The 23,280-nt window shown below is 62.8% G+C and overlaps 1 protein-coding gene across 1 annotated transcript; it reads left to right on the top strand.

Annotated features, from left to right (window-relative positions):
- Nucleotides 1–2,089: 2,089 nt before the first annotated feature.
- Nucleotides 2,090–22,692, top strand: HCFC1 (host cell factor C1). Its single transcript, XM_065900664.1, has 26 exons — nt 2,090–2,282; nt 7,700–7,848; nt 8,006–8,166; nt 8,731–8,939; nt 9,816–9,900; nt 10,401–10,507; nt 11,571–11,750; nt 11,833–12,192; nt 12,432–12,592; nt 13,095–13,292; nt 13,652–13,876; nt 13,967–14,071; nt 14,463–14,682; nt 15,002–15,144; nt 15,293–15,431; nt 15,572–15,792; nt 16,406–17,840; nt 18,038–18,201; nt 18,729–19,305; nt 19,737–20,057; nt 20,255–20,373; nt 20,469–20,606; nt 20,938–21,123; nt 21,708–22,008; nt 22,359–22,422; nt 22,653–22,692. Exons 1-26 carry the CDS (start codon nt 2,090–2,092, stop codon nt 22,690–22,692), a joined length of 6,201 nt encoding a protein of 2,066 aa, XP_065756736.1.
- The last annotated feature ends 588 nt before the right edge of the window (nt 22,693–23,280 follow it).

The raw sequence follows: 23,280 nt of genomic DNA, 5'->3' as shown, positions 1-23,280 counted from the left end.
AGCGCAGCGACCAGACAGCCTCCTGCAAGATTTGGAACATAGGGGTGATGACAGTACCCACCTCTCAAGGTTGTTGTGAGAACTTACAGGATTGGCGCGAAAAGGCCAGCGATCACCATCCGGGTATTTTGCCTCTCTCGCTTTGCTGGGGGAAATTCAAATCTCGAAAAAGGGCGGAGCCGAAAGGCGGCCGTGCGCCTGCGCGCGGGGCGGGGCGCGGGGCCCTGGGAAGCAGGCGGGGCGGGGTGACGCGAGGTGACGCGGGGCGATGCGGACCGCTCCCGCGCCCGCCCGCTCGCCTCAGGCGCCGCCAGCCTGGCTGCCCGCCCGACAGCAGGAGGGGCGGCAGGCGGCTCGGCGCGCGGCGGCCCCGCTCTTTTTCTCGGGGCGACGTTGGCCGCGGCGGCGCCCCCGCGTAGGGGCGGGACAGCAGGCCTGGGAGCCTGGGAGGGCTCCGCCCCCGGCGTGGCGCGCCAGGCCGCGTTACCTCTCGCTCCCACCCCGCCTCCGGCTCCCCCGGAGGCGGGCTTCGGGCCACCCTTCCGGAGGCAGCTGGGCGTGCGGAGCAGGAAAACGTCCGCTCCCCGCTACGAGGCCTGACTCTAATGTCTCCGTCAGCCACCCTCAGCAACCTGTGCCCTGTCCCCACTGCTAGTTAAAGCGATTCCTCTGGCGTGTGTCCCTTCGGCGACCCAGGGGGCAGTTCCCAAGGGGGCGGGGCCAACGGCGTCTGAGGCATTCTCATCCGGGCATTCCCCAGATGCCGCAGCCGCCATCTTTGTTTTGTGCTGAAAGTCGCTACTGACGCCCGCGGACGGCCGGGCGAGGGGAAGTGGCAAGATGGCGGCTCCCAGGGCGGAGGCGTGGAGGCGCGCTTCGGCGGCCACAGGGCTGGGGACGCCTGTGCCTGACCCGAGCGCGGCCTGACCCCAAGCAAAGCGCGCAGCGGCACCGGCCCCTCGCCGCGAGGCAGCGCGAGGTTCTTTTAAGAAGCCTCGGCCGGGAGGAGAAGCCTGCGAGGGCGGGGCGTGGGGGGAAACAGTGACGTCGCCCGACTCCGCCCCCTCGCCCGACCGCCGCCGCCGCCATGTTTAGTTGTTACTTCTTCACACAAGATGGCGGCTCCCAGGGAGGAGGCATGAGCGCCCTGCCGTTACCGCTCCTCCTGCCGTACAGTTGCCACTTCGGGGCCTAACTCTGCCTCTTTGAAGCGGCTCCTGTGGGAAGGAGTCATAAGGAGGGAAGCGAGGATCGGACGCTGCCTTGCGTTTGGTTTGCAGTGGAAGAACTGACCCAAGAGGAAGAGAATAGGGGGGAAGGGGGAGCTAGTCTCAAGATGGCGACTCCCAGGGCGGCAGGCGCAGCCTGAGCAGCAGAGGCGGACTAAAGGGAGACGCTCGAGACCTCACGAGCCGTACGGCGCGAGCCTCCGAGCAGCCCTCGAGAACTCAAGCTCGTTTCACTGGCCTCCGGCGCGCCTCTATTCTTTACAAGTGTCGAGGCTGTTTAGGGAGCGGCCTCTGCACTAAGCGCTGGGCGGGGAAGCGGGACGGTCTCAAGATGGCGGCTCCCACAATTGTGGTCTGAGCTCCGGCGGGGCTGGGACAACCGCGGCGCTTGTGGCTCATTTCCACCCGCCCCGGAAGCCGGCCAGTGCAGGAGACTTGGGGAGGGTGTGGGAACCGGGCCGGGGCTCCGCCATTTCCGGCGGGGGAGGGCTACGATTGAGGAAGGGAGGAGAGAGAGGCGGCTCAAGATGGCGGCTCCCAGGGCCTCCCGCTCGAGCTTCTAAGTGGGAGCTCCCGGGCAAGTAGTCAGGGCGGCGGGACTCGGCGGCCTCCGGCTTCTCGGGTCTAGGCGCTCGACAGCTTCAGGAGGCTCTTAAGGAGACGTGGTGAGCGAGAAGAAGGGGAAGAGTAGAAGAGAAGGAGAATAGTTAAGATGGCGGCCTCCATGGAGCCGTTCACCGCTGTGTGAGGAACCGCTTCTCTGTGAGAGACGCCTTAGACGAAAGGGGGTGTGTGTGAGTGGAATTGGGGGCCTCCCTTCTCGCTTGGTGACTTTTTCCACCGCGCCCTTTCCCGGAACTATGGCTTCGGCCGTGTCACCCGCCAACTCGCCGGCAGTGCTCCTGCAGCCCCGCTGGAAGCGAGTGGTGGGTTGGTCGGGTCCAGTGCCCCGGCCCCGCCACGGCCACCGCGCCGTGGCCATCAAGGAGCTCATCGTGGTGTTTGGCGGCGGCAACGAGGGGATAGTGGACGAACTGCACGTGTACAACACGGGTGAGTGCAAAGCCCGCTGGGTTCTCGGATCTTTCCCTCCTCCCTCCATCTCCTCCCTCTCCCTCCTTTTCCCTCCCTCTCTCTCCCCTTCCTTCCCTCCTTCCCTCCTTCCCTCCTTCCCTCCTCCCTCTTCCCTGTCTCTCCTTCCTCCGTCTCCCGCCTTCTCCTCCCCTCCCCTGCAGCCCTCTCCCCCGCCGCCTGTTCCCCCTCTCCGTCCGCACCGAGGTGCTGCTTCTCCCCTCCGAGACGGTTTGCTCTGCCCGGCACCTCTGCTTTCCCTTGCTCTTTTCCCCATTCTTACGGCCCTGCTTCCCATGTGTTTGAGAGGCGCTTTGCATTATCGGAGAGGAAGCCTGTACCCTGGCTGGTGAGGGAGCGGGGGCGGCTCCCGCGGCGGTGACTTCAGACAGACACCGTTACCCCCGCCAGGCGGGCGGATGCGTCCCTTTGGCGCAGAGTCCCACCCCCTTCCTCCCTCCTCCTGCGCCGGGTCCGCTCTTCCCCACGTCTGGTGCTCTTTCGGGAGAAATGACAACTTCTAGGTTACAGATTAGGTCGCCGTCTCGAGAAAAGGGGCAGAGTTGAGCAGCGTAATCCCGACCGGGGGGAGGGGCGGGCTGTGTGCTGCGCTGCGTATAACCGTCTCCTGGGGACCCACGGGTCAGACGGCATCGCTGCTTCCCTCTTGCAGCGTTGACTTCTCCAGCGTTTCTCTACGGATTTCCTGCTGTCTCGATCTGGGATCCTTTGATGTAAGAGATGAATTAACTCCAGTGATCCCGCAGCAGGCTGAGGAGGTTCCCCTGCCCATTCTCATGCCTCCCCCAAAGCCCGGGCCTGGTCGGTTGGGAGGGGCACGCAAGGTGCGGTCATAGCTGAAGGCTGCGGTGCGCCTCTGCCTCCGGGTGCTGCTGCCGTGCCGGCTCGCCTTCGGCCTGTTGCCTGGTGTCCCCGCTAAGTCTCCAGGGCTTAGCCGCACGCTCCTGCGGCCCCCTCCCCCTTGGCGGCCACTGGGCCCGGCTGATACACCTGGCGCCTCCTTGGGCCCGAGCTGCCTGTTGAATGGACGCTGGCCCGGAGGGAGGGGCTCGGCGGGCGTTTTCGCCGGGAGCGGTGGGCCTGGGTGCCTTCCGGTCCAGTCCCCAGCCTGAGAGGTGGAGGCGGGGCTGCGGAAAACCCCCTCCCAGCTCAGACAGCGTGCTTTGAGGAAGCTCCCCTCCGCAGCTCGCGGTCGCATTCGGGTCAGCCGCGGCCAGGGGCCGGCTTCCAGCCCTTTCCCCCTCGCCACCTCATCTGGCGAGCTCCATTGGCCCCAGAGCCATCCCGTCCGAGGGTTCTGGCGGTACGGTGTCCTCGGGGCCTGGGCACCTCCTTCCAGCTTTGAGGTTGCTCTGGGATAAGGTGTTGGTTGGAGTGCTGGGGGTTGGAGCTGGGCTCTCGGTCGGGTGCTCCCCACCGCCGCCTCGCCCAAGGCACAGAGTTTAGTTTTCTCTGCATCTTGTAGGCTGTTGACTTTCGAGAGGCTGATGGGTTGCCGGCGACCCTTCACATTGTGGGTCTGAGCACCTGTTGCCTCCAGTGAGGCCGGGCTGGGTGGTGGTGCTCTGTACCGGATCAGACAGCTGCAGCGGCAGCGATTAGCCCGGTAAGGTGAGGCTGAGGGGCAGGGCTGTTTTTAGAGAGGCCGCTGCCCTGAGCAGAAGCTCCTAAAGTACTTGGACCGACTTCATTCTCGTAAGGCCTGGAGCAGGCTCCTTGGCAAGGAAGGACAATTTTAGAAAGTAGGGCAGGGGCCTAATTACCATCAGCTCCAAAGTCCACTGCTTCCTGGGGCCTCTGCGTATTCATTAGTTTATTAAAATGAATCGAGCCCTTTGGCGTTAATTCATTCCTCATCTGCAAGGGTGTGTTGTATAGTAGAGGATAGCCAGCCTTCCGAAGGGCTGCAGCCCTGGATTCCTCCAGGGTAGCAGTTTGGAAAGTGCCCCATGAACTCCCTCGGTGACTTCTCAGGAGAGACGTTAGCTGACCCAGCTCCCCTGTCCCCACCGAGTGTTTGCTATTTGACAGAGCCTCGAGCTCCTGCTGTTCTCAGAAAGACAGGCGTGGTGTTGCCTCTCTCCCACCAGCCGTGGCACAGGTGCGCAGCATCCTTAGCTGCTGTCTTGACAGCCAGCCTCCTGCTTACCTTGGTTTTGGTTTGTTTATAAATTTATTGATTTACTTATTTATTTATGGCTGCGTTGGGTCTTCGTTGCTGCGCGCGGGCTTTCTCTAGCTGCAGCAAGCAGGGGCTACTCTTCGTTGCGGTGCGCGGGCTTCTCATTGCGGTGGCTTCTCTTGTTGCGGAGCACGGGCTCTAGGCGCGCGGGCTTCAGTAGTTGTGGCACTCGGGCTCAGTAGTTGTGGCGCGCAGGCTCAGTAGTTGTGGCGCACGGGCTTAGTTGCTCCGTGGCATGTGGGATCTTGCCGGACCAGGGCCCAAACCCATGTCCCCTGCATTGGCAGGTGGATTCTTCACCACTGTGCCGCCAGGGAAGTCCCTTGGTTTTGTTTTAAATGAGGTCAGAGCATACTCTCTAGTGCTTTTCCTTCTGCAAGATGAGTGCTCAGAGAGACTCGCCCTTCGGAGAGAGTTCCCCGTTGCTAAGACAAAGGGCTCCAGGGGGCACATGCTTGCCTCGCTGTCTTGGTCAGCTCAGAGATCCGGGCGGTGGTGGTGGGGGGGGGGGTGACGGGGCTGGGGATGGCAGGTGTGCACTTGAAGGGTGTGTGTGAGAAAGTGTGTGTCCTTCCTCTTTGGTGGCTGTGGAACACTTCACAGGCCTTTGGGAGATCTTAGGGTAGCAACTGTCCTTGACCTCGGGGAATTTTACTTCAACAGCAAAGCGGATTACTCGGAGGACCCGGCCCTGACACAGTGGGGTGCACCCTGGTGAGGGGAGGGTGTGGCTGGTTGCCAAACCAGTGGCCCAAGGCTGGTCTGCCTCAGTGGTTCTCGAATGTCTGCAACTGATACCACCGGAAAGAGCCTTGGAAAACATCTAGTGGAACTTCCTTGTTTTTGCACATGAGGAAATTGGGGTCTGAGAGGGGAAGTGACAGGTCCAGGGTCACCCTGCTGGCTGGCAGTGGAGTCAGGCAGAATACAGGCCGTCACCGAGACTGTCGGGCTGTGTCACCCTTCAGTTAAGGGGTGCGGGCCACCACCTTGGAGACACCTCCCTGTTCCTCTGTCCCTGGAGCTAACTGGTCACTAAATTGAGCTTATCTCAAACCCCGTTCCCCCTCCGTTCCGGGTCCTTCTTGCTCTCACAGTCACTTCCTGCTCGGCCCGGCGGCTGGTTTCACTTGTCGGGAAGTCGTGTTCAGCCTTCAAGGCCCCGCTCCCATGTCACCCCTTCTGAGAACCCACCCCCACCCCCGCTTCGAGCCTCAGCCGAGCGGGAAGGCAGCTGCGGGGGGAGGGGCTCGGCCACCTCCCGCGCCTCCTGGGTACAGGCCTCCCTTCCTCGGCCCCCCTCGCAGCCGAGAGTGGCAGTGGCGACAAGCCCAAGCCTAGGGAGAAGGAGGGACCCGGAGGTCGGGTCATGCGCCGCCTGCCCCGCTAGATGAGCGAGGGATGACATGATTGGGGGCAGCTGCCATCTCAGGGTAGAACTGGGACTGTAGGTGATGTGAAGAGCGGCAGGTTCTGGCTTCAGACCAGAAACTGTGCCGCCTGACAGACTGCTCCTGATGGCGGTGCAGAGGGCCCCTGCCCTGCCTGGAGTGCTCTAGAATGAGATCAGCCCCTCTTGGGTGCTGTAGAATGAGCTGTCAGGACGTCACAGGTCCCTCTAGCCCGGCCCGCTGAGTCAGTGGTGGCATGTGACGAGAGAGCTGCCGTTTCCCGTGTAGCCTCCTCCCGGCCCTCAGGTGGGCACCTAGCAGTCACTTTAAGTCTGTGGCAAGGTTCTCATCTGTGTGTGTGTGTTTGGCCCTGTGGCCTCGGGTAAGTTACTTCCACTCCTGGTCTCTGTTCCTTTGTCCACGGAGGGAGGCTCAGAGGTCTGTGTCGGCTTCTATCCCGGGAACTTGGATGAAGCTCCTTCCGGGCACCGCGGGAGGACATCTCCCCCAGTTCGGGCAGGGCTGATGGCTCCAGCCTGGAAAGCTGCTGCTCTTCTCGGTTTGTCATTGCGCTGCGCGGTAGGACGAGGCGGAGCGCGGGGGTCTGGGGCCTGGGCGTGCAGAGCAGGCAGGGGACCCGGAGGCCCGCTGGCTGCTGAACCGAGGACGGGACCCACAGCCCACTGCAAACTAACGTGTACACTTGGGAAGCGGCGAGCCGGGCGCCTTTACCTCGGGAAGTGTGGTGTGTTTTTGGCGGCGGGGTGGGGCAGGCCTCTGCCCGGCTGCAGGTAGAGTCGGGTTACCCAGCCTGGACGGGGTCAGGGACCGGGTGCGCAGTGCTGTCCCGGCTCCTGTCACGCCCCCACAGGGGCTCTGTTCGCTCCCAGATCCGTGCCCTGCCCACGGGCCCCTCAGTCCCAATTCACTTGCCTACGTTTGACCAAAAGTGATCGAGGGGCGTGGAATCAGATTTGCAGTCAGCTGCCGGTTTGGGGTTTTCGGAGAGAGTGTGGTGTATGTTTTAGGGGATGGCCCTTCAAATAACATAGGACAGGAGGCATCCCTCACAAGAGGGCAGCGTTTGCCCCCGGACTTTTCCGGGAAGACCTGGCATGGCAGACGTGAGGGTGGTGGCCCAGGAGGGGCAAGGATGCCAGGCAGAGCAGGGGCAGGTTGGGAGCCCCAGCCCGGCTAGAGGCGATGGGCTTTGGGCAGCTTAGTTGGCACTGACTGCCGCCACCTCTGCCCGTGTTCTGGAGGGGGTGGGCCCGGGGGAGGGCTGCTCCAGACCGTCACCCGGGAAACAGCGGTAGAGATTGATTCGTACCCCCATGGCCCTCCCCAGCCTGTACCGCCGGCTGCTGCTCCCAGCCTGCACTGGTAGCTCTTTTGGCCACTTAGAGGTGCAGCCACGGCCCCTGGACGGTATTTTGGGTGTTAGACATTTCTTTCCGATGACCCATAGAGTGGCGGGAGGTGGCCACATCGCCAGAAGCTGACGAATTTTCTTGGTCAGTGACTTCCTGCTTTTTAAGACGACCGTGATGAGAAGCAGGGTGATCACAGGCTGTTTTGAGGTGGCCTCTGAGGCCAAGGGGTTTGGAAGATGGCTTGGATAGAGGGCTGGCACTTGGATGGTAAAAGGAGAAAGTCCACATCCTTGGGAAGAGAGGCAGTGCCTCAGCCCCTCCTTTCTTAGACTGTATTTTGAAGGCTTGTGGGTGTGGGGAGGAAGAGGGGTGGAGGTTCTGGTTCTAGGGGCTCCCGAGGAGTTCTGACTTCTGCTAACTTTTGTTCTCCAGCGACCAACCAGTGGTTCATCCCGGCCGTGAGAGGGGACATCCCTCCTGGATGTGCAGCCTATGGCTTCGTGTGCGATGGGACTCGCCTGCTGGTATTTGGCGGGATGGTGGAGTACGGCAAATACAGCAACGACCTCTACGAGCTTCAGGTAGGCCCTGGTTGTTGGGGCAGGGGCGGGGGCAGGCCCCACGTCACCCAGGACCTTCTCACTCCCTTCAGGTCCCTCCCTCATCAGCACCAGCCCTTCCCTGTGCGGCCAGCGGCCGGCTCATCCCCGATTTAATCAGTGGGTCTTCATTTTGCAGGCAAGCCGGTGGGAGTGGAAAAGACTCAAAGCAAAGACGCCCAAAAACGGGCCCCCTCCGTGTCCTCGGCTCGGGCACAGCTTCTCCCTCGTGGGCAACAAATGTTACCTGTTTGGAGGTCTGGCCAACGATAGCGAGGACCCCAAGAACAACATTCCGAGGTGAGGCTTTGTCCTGTTCACGTGGAATCCCGTGAAGGCGGGTGCTTGCTCACATAGCAGCCAAGCCTGCCGTGCCAAGTGCCTTTCCTTTGTGAAACAAGAGGGTGGCGCTGGATGCCCTCTAAGGAGCTTTCTAACCCCGAGGAGGCCTCGTGGGAGGAGGGCCAGGCCAGGAGGTAGAAACCCACCTTGCCTTGGGCCGGTTCCCGCTCCTCAGACCCAGTTTAGAGCTGGCGCTTTGCTTCTCAGCATCTGCTGCCTGCAGCCTTCGTGATGGGTGTTGTCCTTTCTGAAGTTTGGAGGTAGTCCTGAGATGGTGCCCCCTTTTCACCCGGGAGGCCCTCATGTCACGCCCAGCTTCGTGTGCAGGGCAGACTGGCACACCCCATCCGGCTCTCCCTCTTCTCCTTGCTCTCCTCCTCTGGAGCTTCTGGTAGCCCCTCCCTCGGGGCGAAGGTAGAAGACCTTGGGGTTCGTGCAGCCTCAGCCCCCTTTGTCTCCCCAGGAGTCCACTGTTCAGCCATCGAAGCCGGTGGCCCGCCATAACTGACTGTCCTTCTCCAGGTACCTGAATGACTTATACATCCTGGAACTGCGGCCAGGCTCTGGAGTGGTAGCCTGGGACATTCCCATCACTTACGGCGTCCTTCCCCCACCCCGGGAGTCCCACACTGCAGTGGTCTACACCGAGAAAGACAACAAGAAGTCCAAGCTGGTGATCTATGGAGGGATGAGTGGCTGCAGGCTGGGGGACCTCTGGACCCTGGATATTGGTAAGATGTGGGTGCGGGCGGCCGGTGTGGGGTGTTGAGTTGGGGCTCACAGGGAGAGGAGTGTCCCGCCTAGCCCTGTACTTGCTGCAGGGTCAGGATAGGACCCATTTGGGGCTGTCATCTTTGCCCCGAGCTTGTGGTGTTGCTTGAAGAAAGAGCAAGGCTCGGTTGGCTGAGTTGGTCTGCTGTCTTCCAGGAGAGTGAGGGGAGATGGAAAGGCCTTTCTAGAATGGAACTGTGTAGATGAGGTAGCACCTGTCCCTGTTGACTTGTCAGTGGTCAGGCTGTGCCAGGAGCGGAGCCCCCTGGTCTGCCACAGTCAGGGGGGATGTACAGATGCCCTTAGAGCCGTGGGGACTCCTCGGGCTTGTCGGCAGGTGAGGAAGCGGGAGCGGTTGAAAGGAGTTCAGGCTTTCGACCTGAAGAAGGCTGAGGGGAGAAGGTGGCCGACCACACACGTCTGGAGGGTTAGGTGGTCCCGTGGGGCAGCATTGGCGCTCGAAAGAAACAGTGTCTCGGGAGCAGAATCCCCAGCAGCAGCGGCTCTGTAGGTGGCGGAGGCGGTGTGGGAGAGAGTGCGTCTTGCCGGGAGTCAGAAGGTGCGCCCGCCGCTCCTACCCCGGCCCCAGGAGCGGTGCTGGCTTGTAGTGGGTGCTCAGTAAAAGTTCAGAGGACGGTAAACACAGCTTGGGAAATGCCAGCACCTGGTGATCGGAGGGCCTCCCGTGGGCTGTAAGGAGGCCAGGTATGGAATTCTTGCGCTGGGTCAGCACCTGCCTCCCTGCACCTTCCCTGTGTCCGGGGCACATCCTGTGGGTCAGAGGGCCCGTGTCCGACCTGGTATGGGTAACCTTCCCTTCCCATTGCTCTGCACAGAGACTCTGACGTGGAATAAGCCCAGCCTCAGCGGGGTGGCACCTCTTCCTCGAAGTCTCCACTCGGCTACGACCATAGGAAACAAGTGAGCAGCCAGCCACGGCTTTTCCCTTCCTAGCCCACCCCACCCCCACCCCCACCCCCACCCCCGTGGGCTCGCAGTTTCCTTCCAGCAACCCCTAAGGCCTGAGGAGACCTCTTTCTGGCTGGGCTGGCGTTCGGCAGCCCCGTCTTTCCCTTATGACCCTGGGGGACTGAGAAAAGACAGAGGGTAGAGGGGCACAGACCGTCCTCTCCGCCAGCAGCTGAGTGTTTTTGTCAATGTCAAAGTCCCAAAGTGAATATAAGAACGATGGGGACTGAGGTGAGCTTTAGGTGAGCTAAACCGAGGCCCCACATACTGGAGGTGACACAGTTCTTGTGAGGGCTGAGCCACCAAGTAGGAGAGGGCCACGTCCAGAGCTTCGTGCGTCCTGGGGAGAGCTAGAGGACCAAGTGTGTTCAGAAGTTTCTGGATGGAAGAGGTGGCCTCTAGCTTGGCACCTCCTCTACAATCCTCTCCTACTCTTCCCTCCCTCGTCCCAGAATGTACGTGTTTGGTGGCTGGGTGCCTCTCGTCATGGATGACGTCAAAGTGGCCACACACGAGAAGGAGTGGAAGTGTACCAACACACTGGCTTGTCTCAACCTGGGTATGGCCTCCTCGGGCTTGGGCTCAGAGCGGCCTCCTTGGCCTGAAAGCTGTGTGGGGAGCACAGGGAGCCGAGCTGCTTCTAGGCCGTGCCTCTAGAATCCGCCAGGAGTAGCCAGTGGCCCAAGTGCTCTGAGGGACGCTCCTCCTTTGCGTCTTTTGAATAGGCTCTTCCTACCCAGCGTAACCACGCAGAGCGTCCCTCCTGTCTCCTGTTGGTGGTTTCTCACCCACCCTGCAGGGACTTTGCTCTATACACGAGCGTTGCCTCTAGGTTCCTTTAAAACCGAGGAAACAGGACAGTGGCCTGCTCTACGCAGTGCGGCCCCTGACCCTTGGCATTTACTCTGTCCTGGAGACCATCCCATCCCTGCAGGGCGAGTGGCCTCATTCTTTTGAATTGCTCTCGTGGTGTCAAAACTTGCACCAACGCTGCTCGTGAGTATCCTCACACCGTTCTCGCCAAGTGCAATTGTATTCAAAGAGGAAGACCTAGAGGTAGACTTGCTTTCAGAGGGATGTTGCCGTACACACAGATGCCCCTGGCAGTGTTTGCCAGGCCGGCAAACAGTTCGCTCTTTGCGGAGCCCGGTAGGCACTTGACTCTCCCCGTGGGCCAGCCCCCATTCCCTCCCCTGGCTCACCCTGAGCCCTGGCTGCACCAGCACGAACATCAAACTGCCAGGCACCCTCTGGGTTAAGTTTGCCTTAATCGTGAGTGAGGGTATGTATTTTTCCTCGGATCCTCTTGTCACCTTTTCTGTAACTCGCGTTCCTCTTCACCCATCTCTTTCTAGAGGCTCTTGTGTTGCTTGATGTGTGAGAAGGGAAACCTTTGGCTGTGTGTTTCACATAGTTTTCCCAGTTTGTAGTTCGTGGTTTATAATTTTTTACGGTCTTTTTGCTATGTGGAGTTGTTTTTGTTTTTGTCTTTGTCTTAATTTAGTAATCTTTGATGACTTCCTGGTTTTAATTCCCCATCCCTGACAGCAAAAGGCCAAAGAGCCCTTGGGGGTTGTCTATTCCTCTGCCCGCTAATGACCTCCACATCCTGCCCTCCCCAGATACCATGGCCTGGGAGACCATCCTGATGGATACGCTGGAGGACAATATTCCCCGGGCCCGTGCCGGCCACTGTGCTGTAGCCATCAACACCCGCCTGTACATTTGGAGTGGGCGTGACGGCTACCGAAAGGCCTGGAACAACCAGGTCTGCTGCAAGGACCTCTGGTACCTGGAAACGGGTAAGGCCGACCGGAGGAGAGCTGCCATGCCCGTCCCTGAAGTCTCTGCTGCCGCCTTCTCACCAGCGGTGCTCTCTTACAGAAAAGCCACCGCCCCCGGCCCGGGTACAGCTGGTACGAGCCAACACCAACTCCCTGGAGGTGAGCTGGGGGGCTGTGGCAACAGCCGACAGTTATCTTCTGCAGCTCCAGAAATATGACATTCCTGCCACGGCTGCTACTGCCACCTCCCCTACACCCAATCCAGTCCCGTCTGTGCCTGCCAACCCTCCCAAGAGCCCTGCCCCAGCAGCAGCCGCGCCTGCTGTGCAGCCACTGACCCAAGTAGGCATCACGCTCCTGCCCCAGGCTGCCGCCACCACCCCAACCACCACCACCATCCAGGTCCTGCCGACGGTGCCTGGTAGCTCGATCTCCGTGCCTGCCGCAGCCAGGACTCAAGGTGAGCCGGGGGCCGGGCTCTCAAGGGCAAGATCCAGCCCACCAGGGGGTCACGTGCCTGAGTGAGGACCGCTAGACAGACGGCACACCTGGTGGCCATTCGTGCAGGCTTGTGGCCAAGTGGTGGCGGGGGACCTCAGTCCCGACCTTGGAGGCTGTCACTGAGGGTGTCTGGAAGGGCCAGATTTGAAGCACAAGCAGGTCACAGAAGCTGCTCGCCTCTGCCCCTTCTCTTGCCAGGTGTCCCTGCTGTTCTCAAAGTGACCGGTCCTCAGGCTACAGCAGGAACCCCATTGGTCACCATGCGACCTGCCAGCCAGGCTGGGAAAGCCCCCGTCACTGTGACCTCGCTTCCCGCAGGCGTGCGAATGGTCGTGCCTACGCAGAGCGCCCAGGGGACGGTGAGAAGCTCGGGCGGGGCGGGGCTTTCCTGGCGGTCGGCGGCGCGCTGGCGGGATTCGAGTCCCGCTCGTCCTGCGTCCTGCACCGTAAAGCGCAGATGAGACGCCCGCTCGGCACTGACTTCAGAACCGCCCGTCTGACCTCAAGGGCATTTTAAGTGTGTATTTTCTTGTCCTGGAGCCTGAGGGGAGGATCTAGCCAGCTGGGGTTTGACTCAGCCCCATGAGGAGAGAGCTGTATCTGTCTCCGTGGTCTTTAGGAAAGATCCAGAACTACTCGTAACTCTTGCTGCCAGGTTGCTGTGCCTCGTCAGTGGTAGGAGTCCACGTCTGGGGTCAGTAGAGCAGGGCCCAGCAGTCCTGACGCTGAGAGGTGCCGCTTCAGGGCGAGCCAGGCGGGTTCTGGTGAAGGCCGTGGAGCAGGGAGTGTGGTGGCCGCGGGCCTGGCACTCCCTGTGGGCTCGCACTCCCTGTGGGCTCACACTCCCTGCGCCCGCTGCAGGTCATCGGCAGCAACCCGCAGATGAGTGGCATGGCGGCGTTGGCAGCCGCGGCTGCTGCCACCCAGAAGATCCCTCCTTCCTCGGCACCCACGGTGCTGAGTGTCCCGGCCGGCACCACCATCGTCAAAACTGTGGCCGTGACGCCTGGCACCACCACCCTCCCAGCCACTGTGAAGGTGGCCTCCTCGCCAGTCATGGTGAGCATCCCTTGGGCCTGGTTCTCAGCCTTGGGGCCGGGGGCTTCTGGGCACTGTGATCAGACAGCGGTCACTCCTTCCGGGCTTTGGACCAACCCGCAGAGGCCGTAGGTCCGTAACTGGTGTTTGCTGTGGGCTGTGGAATAAGCTGACAGCTATAGGGGTGTGGCAGCCTTAGGCTAGACTTGCCGGCCCAGTGTCCTCCCTTGCTTTGCTAGAGGAAAGGTAAACCGAACTGAGCTAGGGACGCACTCACGCATGCACGCGTGGGGCAAGGCAGGCTAGAGTTTTGCTGTGTGCGCACCCCCGCCATTCGGGCGCTCTCTGACCCGCCCACCACTCTTCTCTGCTCCCTCCAGGTGAGCAACCCAGCCACTCGCATGCTGAAGACTGCAGCCGCCCAGGTGGGGACGTCTGTCTCCTCTGCCGCCAACACGTCCACCCGCCCCATCATCACAGTACACAAGTCGGGGACCGTGACAGTGGCCCAGCAGGCACAGGTGGTGACCACAGTGGTGGGTGGGGTCACCAAGACCATCACCCTGGTGAAGAGCCCCATCTCTGTCCCAGGAGGCAGTGCTCTGGTGAGTGATGGGTGCCAGGAGAGCCCAGCCCAGGCCGTGCCCTTGACTGGTCTCTGGATCACCCTTTGTGCTCTATGTCTTCCTTTTCAGATTTCCAATCTGGGCAAAGTGATGTCAGTGGTCCAGACCAAACCAGTTCAGACTTCTGCGGTCACAGGCCAGGCGTCTACAGGCCCGGTGACTCAGATCATCCAGGTGAGCTCGTGGGCTCCAGACCGTGACACAAGCAAGAGTGGGCGCTGGCCTGGGGCTAGAACTCGCATCCCTGGCTAGACATGATCCCATGAGCACTGATGGCACAGAAGGTCCTACTGCTTGGTCCTGTCACCCTCGGTCTTCAGAATACTCTGAGCTGCCTGGGCTGCCAGTGGAGACTAGCCAGACCAGAGTCACTGTTAAAGTTGCCATTCTTCTAAAAAAGGATGGATAGATATATATGGGTATAACTGAATCACTTAGCTGTACACCTGAAACTAACACAACATCGTAGGTCAATTAAAAATTAAAAAAAAAAAACAAAAACGTTTCCCGTCTCGACAGTGATGCCGGCTCGCCTCAGCCCCTCTTTGCGTGTTTCCCTCTACAGACCAAAGGGCCCCTGCCGGCTGGGACTATCCTGAAGCTGGTGACGTCAGCAGATGGGAAGCCCACCACCATCATCACTACCACGCAGGCCAGCGGGGCAGGGACTAAGCCCACCATCCTGGGCATCAGCAGCGTGTCCCCCAGCACCACCAAGCCCGGCACGACCACTATCATCAAGACCATCCCCATGTCGGCCATCATCACGCAGGCGGGCGCCACGGGTAGGGGCCTCCTCCAGCGTGCTGGTGAGGGACCATGTCAGGAGGGAAAAGGCAGGCAGATGGAGGGCGGGCTGCGACGTGTTTCCATTCTGGTTTTCCCCTCTTTTCCACCCTCTCCCTGCCTTTTCCTTAAGATATGTCGGGAGGTAGCAGGGGTTACGGCTACAGTTGGTACTTCTTTGTTTTAATCAAGGGGCAGCAGGAGTAACTGCTTGAAAGGGGGCCCAAGAGAAACGGGACCCGGCAGCAGGCCCGGGTGGGAGGCCGGCGCTGTCCCTCGTGGCCCAGCCTGAAGCCAGGCTGCCCCCCTCTTCTCCAGGTGTGACCAGCAGTCCCGGCATCAAGTCCCCCATCACCATTATCACCACCAAGGTTATGACTTCCGGAACTGGAGCCCCCGCCAAAATCATCACTGCTGTTCCCAAAATCGCCACTGGCCACGGGCAGCAAGGAGTGACCCAGGTGCGGCGTGCCTGGCCCTCTCCTCACCCCAGGGTCCAGTCCGGGAGCACAGCAGGCCACGTGGGTCTTCCCGTGGGGCCTGGGAGGGCCAGCGCAGGGTCTGGCCAGCCCGCATGTGATGTGAGGCTGCTTTCCTCTGACATCCCAGGTGGTGCTGAAGGGAGCCCCCGGCCAGCCGGGCACCATTCTCCGCACCGTGCCCATGGGCGGCGTCCGCCTGGTCACCCCCGTTACTGTCTCCGCCGTCAAGCCGGCTGTCACCACGTTGGTCGTGAAGGGCACAACAGGTGTGTAGGCCGCGGGGGGAGTGGGGCAGAGTCGGGGTGCGCCCCGGCCCCGCCTGCCCAGGGAGAAAAGCTGCCGGGAAGGCGGTGCCAACAGCGGGCTTCCTCCCACATCCCACCCCCGCCTCCCTCTCTGCCTTCAGGCGTCACGACCCTAGGCACCGTGACGGGCACCGTGTCCACCAGCCTCGCCGGGGCCGGGGGCCACAGCACCAGTGCCTCCCTGGCCACACCCATCACCACCTTGGGCACCATCGCCACCCTCTCGAGCCAAGTGATCAACCCCACCGCCATCACCGTGTCGGCGGCACAGACCACGCTGACGGCGGCCGGTGGGCTCACCACCCCCACCATCACCATGCAGGTAGGGCAGCCGGGAGAGCACGTGGAAGCGCGGGCCCAGCCTGAGGGTTCCGGTCTCCACGTTGGGGCCATCCTCTCCAGGCTTCCTTCTGCTGCCGTGTGCAGCTGGGTCCTTTTTTGCCCTCCCGTGTGTGGCACCCGTAGGACGGTTTCCCTGTAGCCACGTAATTGCGATTCTCAGTCACCGTTTGATAGCGTGTCGTGCTGAGATGATATGTTTCAGCCATTTTTAGTTTCTGAGCGTTAGGCTTTTTCTTTCGTGATACTGTAGAGGGTACGACGATTCATTTTGGGGTGCATATAGCATCTTTCTCTTCGTACGTTGTAAGCTGAATTCCTGGTGAGGTGGTGAAGCGTCTGTGGCTGGCCTTGGTACAGCCTGGGGTCAGCAGGGTTCCCAGCCCAGGCCTCGCCCCCGCCCAGCCCCTTCCCAGTCCCTGTGGCCCTTGAGGTGACGCAGTACCTCTTCCTTGGTTCCTGAGAGAGTCAGTTTCTTGGGGTCAGAGGGTGAGCAGGTCCCGGATTTGCCAGCTTTGTTGCTTTAGGAGCCAAGCTGGTGGTCCCAGCCAGCGTAGGGGATGCTGTACTAATTCCCCATCTGGCCTCTCCCCCAGCCTGTCTCCCAGCCTACCCAGGTGACTCTGATCACAGCGCCCAGCGGGGTCGAGGCCCAGCCTGTGCACGACCTCCCCGTGTCCATTCTGGCCTCGCCTACTACAGAACAGCCCACGGCCACGGTCACCATCGCTGACTCAGGCCAGGGTGACGTGCAGCCCGGCACTGTGACACTGGTGTGCTCCAACCCGCCCTGCGAGACCCACGAGACGGGCACCACCAACACAGCCACCACCACTGTCGTGGCTAATCTCGGGGGACACCCGCAGCCCACCCAGGTGCAGTTTGTCTGCGACAGACAAGAGGCAGCTGCTTCTCTCGTGAGCTCCACAGTGGGCCAGCAGAACGGCAGTGTGGTTCGCGTCTGTTCCAACCCGCCGTGCGAGACCCACGACACGGGCACCACCAACACGGCCACCACCGCCACCTCCAACATGGCTGGGCAGCACGGCTGCTCCAACCCGCCGTGCGAGACCCACGAGACGGGCACCACCAGCACGGCCACCACCGCCATGTCAGGCATCGGAGCCGGGCAGCGGCGAGACATCCGGTACACCTGTGTGGCAAGCACCGTGCCCGCCGTGGTCCGGGTCGGCATGGCTGCCGGGGCGTCAGAGGGAGCCCAGGGGTCTGTCAAGCCCTCGTGCCAAACCCGCCAGACCGGCGCGACCAGCACCACCATGACTGTGATGGCCACCGGGGCCCCGTGCTCAGCTGGCCCACTCTTCAGACCAAGCTTGGCCCTGGAGGCTGGTGGCCGTGGCGCCACGCTCGTGCAGTTGGGCCCTCTGAGCACCCAGGTCAGGCCTGGTGGTGAGGGTAGCCCCCTAGCTGGCCTGGGCCCGCTGGTATCCGTGGGGCGCCAGCTGGAGGCGCATCACGCCCACACGACGTACGCCGCCACCACGGCCCGCTCTACCGTGGGTGCCGGGGAACCCAGTGAGGTGCAGGGGATGCCTGCGCTTGGGTACGAGAGCTCGCCTGGTGCCGCTGTGACTGCGAAGGCCCTGGAGGCACTGCTGTGCTCCTCGGCCACCGTGACGCAGGTCTGCTCTAACCCCCCGTGCGAGACCCACGAGACGGGCACCACCCCTACGCCCACCACCGCCACGTCCACCGGGGGTGCGGGCCAGCCAGAGGGTGGGCAGCAGCCCCCCGCTGGCCGCCCCTGTGAGACGCACCAGACGGCTTCCACCGGTACCACCATGTCAGTCAGCATGGGCGCCCTGCTCCCTGACGCCGCGCCCTCCCACAGAACCCTGGAGTCCGGCTTGGAGGGGGCGGCACCGCCCGCAGTTGCCCCCCAGGCTGGAGCTTCATTGCTGGCTCCTTTCCCGACGCAGAGGGTGTGCTCCAACCCACCCTGTGAGACCCACGAGACAGGCACCACGCACACGGCCACCACCGTCACCTCCAACATGAGTTCCAACCAAGGTAGGTGGAGGCGGCCAGCCTGGCACCCGTGCTCCCCGGGGCCCAGGCCCCAGCAAGAGGCCTTCGGTTTGATTCCGCGGAGCTCGGTTTACTAGCCTGGGCGGGTCCTCTGGGCGATGGTGTCCCCTGCTGGCAGAGCTGGGTGGAAACCCTGCTGGAGGGGGCCTGTCATCCCACTCTCCCCCTGCCCCCCGCAGACCCCCCGCCGCCTGCCAGCGACCAGGGAGAGGTGGAGAGCACCCAGGGCGACGGCGTGAACATCCCTGGTTCCAGTCCTATCACGACAACGGTGTCCTCCACGCTGACACGGGCCGTGACCACTGTGACACAGTCCACACCGGTCCCGGGCCCTTCGGTGCCGGTAAGAGCCCCCGGAGGGCCCCCCTCTGTCCGCCTCCCTGCTGCCCACCGCACTTCAGGCCTGCGCTGTTCCAGGATTGGACACCAGGTGTCGCTCTCGCTCCAGGCACGCGCCACTCCTGGTTCCTTTTCCAGACCATAGAAGGGCAGCCTCGTGCCTGACAGGGCAGGGCGCAGGAGGCCCCCAGGCTTGGTGGGTGTCTCGTGGGCGCTTTTCTTTCTATAGCTGTTTCCTATGGCTTGTTACTCGGCTGTCGCCTGTAAGAGTGGCACAGCGGGAGTCTGAAGGCCGCTTGGGCGAGGCGGGGAGACCTCTGTGAGGATGGGGTAAAATTGGCCGGCAGGTCGCGGGTCTCTACTCCTCTTGCCACGCCCCCCACTGCTCAGTGACCTACCGCCCCTGCTCGTCAGATGGGGTCGTGGCGGCCCCTGGGGAATGCAAATCCTGGCCCACAGGGAAAGATGAAGGTCTGCCTGGTTCTGGCCTCCCGCTCCTTCCCTCTGACAGGGGCTTCTCTCCCTTTCTAGAAGATCTCATCAGTGACCGAGACTACCCCAGGGGCTCTGACCACCGAAGTCCCCATCCCGGCCACGATAACAGTGACCATAGCCAACACAGAAACTTCTGACATGCCCTTCTCTGCTGTTGACATCCTGCAGCCCCCAGAGGAGCTCCAGGCCTCGCCAGGGCCTCGCCAGCAGCTTCCGCCACGGCAGCTCCTGCAGCCTGCCTCCGCACCCCTGATGGGGGAGTCCGCCGAGGTCCTGTCAGCCTCCCAGGCCCCCGAGCTCCAGGCCGCCGTGGATCTGAGCAGTACAGGGGACCCGTCTTCAGGCCAGGAGCCTGCCAGCTCAGCCGTGGTAGCCACTGTGGTGGTCCAGCCGCCACCGCCCACGCAGTCCGAAGTAGACCAGTTGTCACTTCCCCAAGAGCTGATGGCCGAGGCCCAGGCGGGCACCACCACCCTCATGGTAACGGGGCTCACCCCCGAGGAGCTGGCGGTGACTGCTGCCGCTGAAGCGGCCGCCCAGGCCGCAGCCACAGAGGAAGCCCAGGCCCTGGCCATCCAGGCCGTGCTCCAGGCCGCGCAGCAGGCCGTCATGGGTAGGTGCTGGGGTCACGGTAGGTGGCTTACCCCACTGTCTTTGGTTCAGGGTAGGTGGGAGCCCCGAGGGGAAGACGGACTCCTCGGGAGGAGTGAGGAACCGGGGTTCTGGAGCCTCCCTGCTGGCGGCCCTGGCTGGCGGGCCCCGGTGACAGCCTGGGAAGAGGAGGCTTGTCTCCCGCCAGGGCAGCACGCCGCAGACTTGACGGGGAGGGCAGGCTGACTTGGGCGCCCAGGAAGGAAGCGGGCTTTCTCGGGCGGGGGAGGGCAGGGTAGAGGTGGGCCCGGAGACGAGGTCTGAGAGACAGGCTCTGAGGGCCGGCGCCCACCAGGGCTGCCCCTAGCTCCGGGAGGGCGGTGACCATGGGTAGCCGGGGCTGGGCTGTCCCACCTGCCGCTCCTCCTAAGTAGAAGTCGTCTCCACCTGGAGCAGGCACCGGGGAGCCCATGGACACGTCGGAGGCGGCGGCCGCTGTGACGCAGGCGGAGCTGAGCCACCTGTCGGCCGAGGGCCAGGAGGGCCAGGCTACCACCATCCCCATCGTGCTGACGCAGCAGGAGCTGGCCGCCCTGGTGCAGCAGCAGCAGCTCCAGGAGGCGCAGGCCCAGCAGCAGCAGCACCACCTCCCCACGGAGGCGCTGGCCCCTGCCGACAGCCTCAACGACCCGACCATCGAGAGCAACTGCCTCAACGAGCTGGCCGGGGCTGCGCCCAGCACCGTGGCACTGCTGCCCTCCACAGCCACTGAGAGTGAGTGGGGCCCTGCTCCCCCGGGGAACTCGGTTGATCGCGGAAGAAAGTCTCGGGGCGGCGGTGGGGGTGGGGGGCGGCGCTGGTCCCGGGCCCCTCCGTGCAGAGGCGGGCGTGTCCTCTAGCCTGCGGGAAGGGCGCCCACGCAAAAGCCAGGTCTCCGGGGCCTTTCCTGTTGATGCCGTCTTTACTCCCAGGCCTGGCTCCGTCCAACACGTTTGTGGCCCCCCAGCCAGTCGTGGTCGCCAGTCCCGCGAAGCTGCAGGCCGCGGCTACCCTGACGGAAGTGGCCAATGGCATCGAGTCCCTGGGCGTAGTGAGTCTGGAGTGACGGGGACTCGGGGGTTGGGGTGCAGCATCTGGGCCCCGAGGGTGGAGGGCCTGATCTCTTCTCCCCTCTCTGACTTGCAGAAGCCAGACCTGCCACCCCCGCCCAGCAAAGCCCCCGTGAAGAAAGAGAACCAGTGGTTTGATGTGGGGGTCATTAAAGGCACCAACGTGATGGTGACACACTATTTCCTGCCACCTGATGACGCTGCTCCGTCGGATGTAAGTGTCCCCGCGAGCTGAGACCCCCGGGTGGGTAGGGATTTATCAAGCTCCCCGGGGGCACGCCTGTCTTAGGGCTGCCTCCTCTCTCTCCCTGTGACCCTTGAAGTGGCTGTGAAGCCCAGCCTCGGCCCACCTTGCCCCGTCCCCGCCTTGTCGTGCAGGGGCTGCCGTGGCTGCCCTTTCCCCGGCCCACCCACCCCACTGTGTGGACCTGCATCGTCCCCAGGGTAGAAAACTCCTCTGCTGGCCCCAGAGCCACGCTCCAGCAGCCCTCTCACGTCAGGCACTTCCGTGTCTCCCTTCCTATTCGCCCGGCCTCTTCCCGCAGGACGACTCGGGCGCGGTGCCCGACTATAACCAGCTGCGCAAGCAGGAGCTGCAGCCTGGCACCGCCTATAAGTTCCGCGTTGCCGGGGTCAACGCCTGTGGCCGGGGGCCCTTCAGCGAGATCTCAGCCTTTAAGACGTGTCTGCCTGGCTTCCCGGGGGCCCCCTGTGCCATTAAAATCAGCAAAGTGAGTCTTGCCCTGGGATCAGCCTCTGTCCTCGGCTGAGTCCGTGCGCTCAGCGCTCTCTTCCGTGCTGGCTGCCGGCGGGGGTGACTCGGGAGGGGGCCCCGAGGTGCGGGCAGAGCCAGCTGGCTCTGCGGTGAGGCTTCTGGTCCTGGCTCTGTCGGCGATGGCCAGGGAGACCAGGGCAGGTTCCTCCCCGTGCCCCTGCCACCCCGTGTGCCGTGCTCCACGTGCTGCTTCGCCTAATCCTTAAACCCCCGATGAGGGGACTGAGGCGCCAAGAGGCTAAAAGGCGAGCCACGTGCTAGGTGGCAGAGCAGGGCTGGGAAGGCTGCTTGGAGTCCCGTTGGTGCTCTCGCTGTTGTGTCAGGCTGCCTTCCGGGTGGGGGCAGAAGAAGCCATCTCTCCGGAGCTCCTGGAGCTCTGCTCTGAAATAGCTCTGTCGTGTTAGGAGGAAGGGTGGAGTAGGAGCACTCAGTTCCGGAGGCTTCGAAGCATTCGAGGCCCTCTGTACCCGGGCGCGTGGGGTGGGAATGTGTCACAAGGCTGAAGGTGGCCCGGCCTGATCTCTGCCCCCTCGGTTCCAGAGTCCAGACGGCGCTCACCTCACCTGGGAGCCGCCCTCTGTGACCTCTGGGAAGATCATCGAGTACTCGGTGTACCTGGCCATCCAGAGCTCGCAGTCCGGGGGCGAGTCCAAGAGCTCCACCCCGGCGCAGCTGGCCTTCATGCGGGTGTACTGTGGGCCCAGCCCCTCCTGCCTCGTGCAGTCCTCCAGCCTCTCCAACGCCCACATCGACTACACCACCAAGCCCGCCATCATCTTCCGCATCGCTGCCCGCAACGAGAAGGGCTACGGCCCAGCCACGCAGGTCAGGTGGTTGCAAGGTGGGTCTTGCTCGTGGGGCTCCTTTGGGCAGCTCTAGGGAGAGGTTGGGGGGAGGCGGGAGCTGGACTTGGGGGCTTTGTATTCTGGGGCGGGCGATGGCCTAGGGCCCTGGGTAGGTGTCTCGGAGTGGAGGGTTACTCGCCTCATCTGGGGGTGCAGAGGAAACTGCTCGGGGCTGCTGGGGGCGGGAAGGGCTGCCGAGGCCGGCGGCAGGAGGCATGGGGTGGGGAGCAGAGGCCTCGGGCTGCTCCATCAGGAGTTTGCGCGGGGTTGGGGGGTGGGGGGCCACTGGAGTCGTCTCGCCCCCGTTGCTGAGCTGCTCGCTCACTGCTGGCCTCTTTCCTTTCAGAAACCAGTAAGGACAGCTCTGGCGCCAAGCCGGCCAGCAAGCGGCCCATGTCCTCTCCAGAAATGTAAGCGGGGAGTGCCTTTCAAGAGCCTTCTGAGGCCAGGGGTAGGCGGATCCCGGGAGGAAGGAGCGGTGGGGACAGTAGGGCCCGCCTTCTCCTTAAGCGAGGGGGGCTGCTTAACCGGGCACGATGCCCCGCTAGGGCCCAGCCAGAGCCCCCGATGAGTCCCACTCGCTTCGCCGTGGGGACCCAGCTGACGCTTTTCGCTTTGCCTTTGCCTCCCGTCTCCCAAGGAAATCGGCTCCAAAGAAATCGAAGGCAGACGGTCAGTGAGAGGCAGCTGCCCTGCGCCTGGCTGCTTCTCCAGATCCCCCTCTGCTTCAGGACCGCCGCCCGCCCGGGCCTGCCCGCCCCGCCCACCCGGCGCTCACTTTGCCCTCACGAGCCGCCACACCGGCTGCCCGTTCTCTCTCCCTCTCTCTCTCCCTCTGTTTTAAAAATAATCTCGAGAAAGCACATTTTACCATTGCTGTGGGGAGGAAGCAGAAGGCAGATGTGGAAGAGCCCCCCTTCCTCTCCCCGCCCAGCGCCTGCCAGGGGACCAAGGCCCCAGGAGTGGGGGGTGGGCGTGGAAGCCGAGGAGAGGTGCCCCCTGGGCCCCTTCCCCCGCCTCCGCACCCTGAACTGGGTGTCTGTCTGGTTCTGTTGCATTTTCTTCCATTAGTGTTTCCCGACACCCGCCCGCCCTTCCGCTTCTCCCACCCCGCCCTGCCTGGCACTCCCATGGGAAGCTGACACGTTTTCTCAGAGGCCTTCGTACACCCACCTCTTTCTCCCTCCCCTGTTCTTTCCCATTTGAAAAAAAGAGAAGAAAGAGAAAGAAAGAGGTGGAGAAGGAGCCCCGTGGTGGCCTGAGCAGTG

The sequence above is a fragment of the Phocoena phocoena genome, chromosome X (assembly GCF_963924675.1).
Source record: "Phocoena phocoena chromosome X, mPhoPho1.1, whole genome shotgun sequence".
Lineage (NCBI taxonomy): Eukaryota > Metazoa > Chordata > Mammalia > Artiodactyla > Phocoenidae > Phocoena > Phocoena phocoena.
Note: the sequence above shows the minus strand (reverse complement) of the source record. Positions and strands in the feature narration are given on the sequence as shown.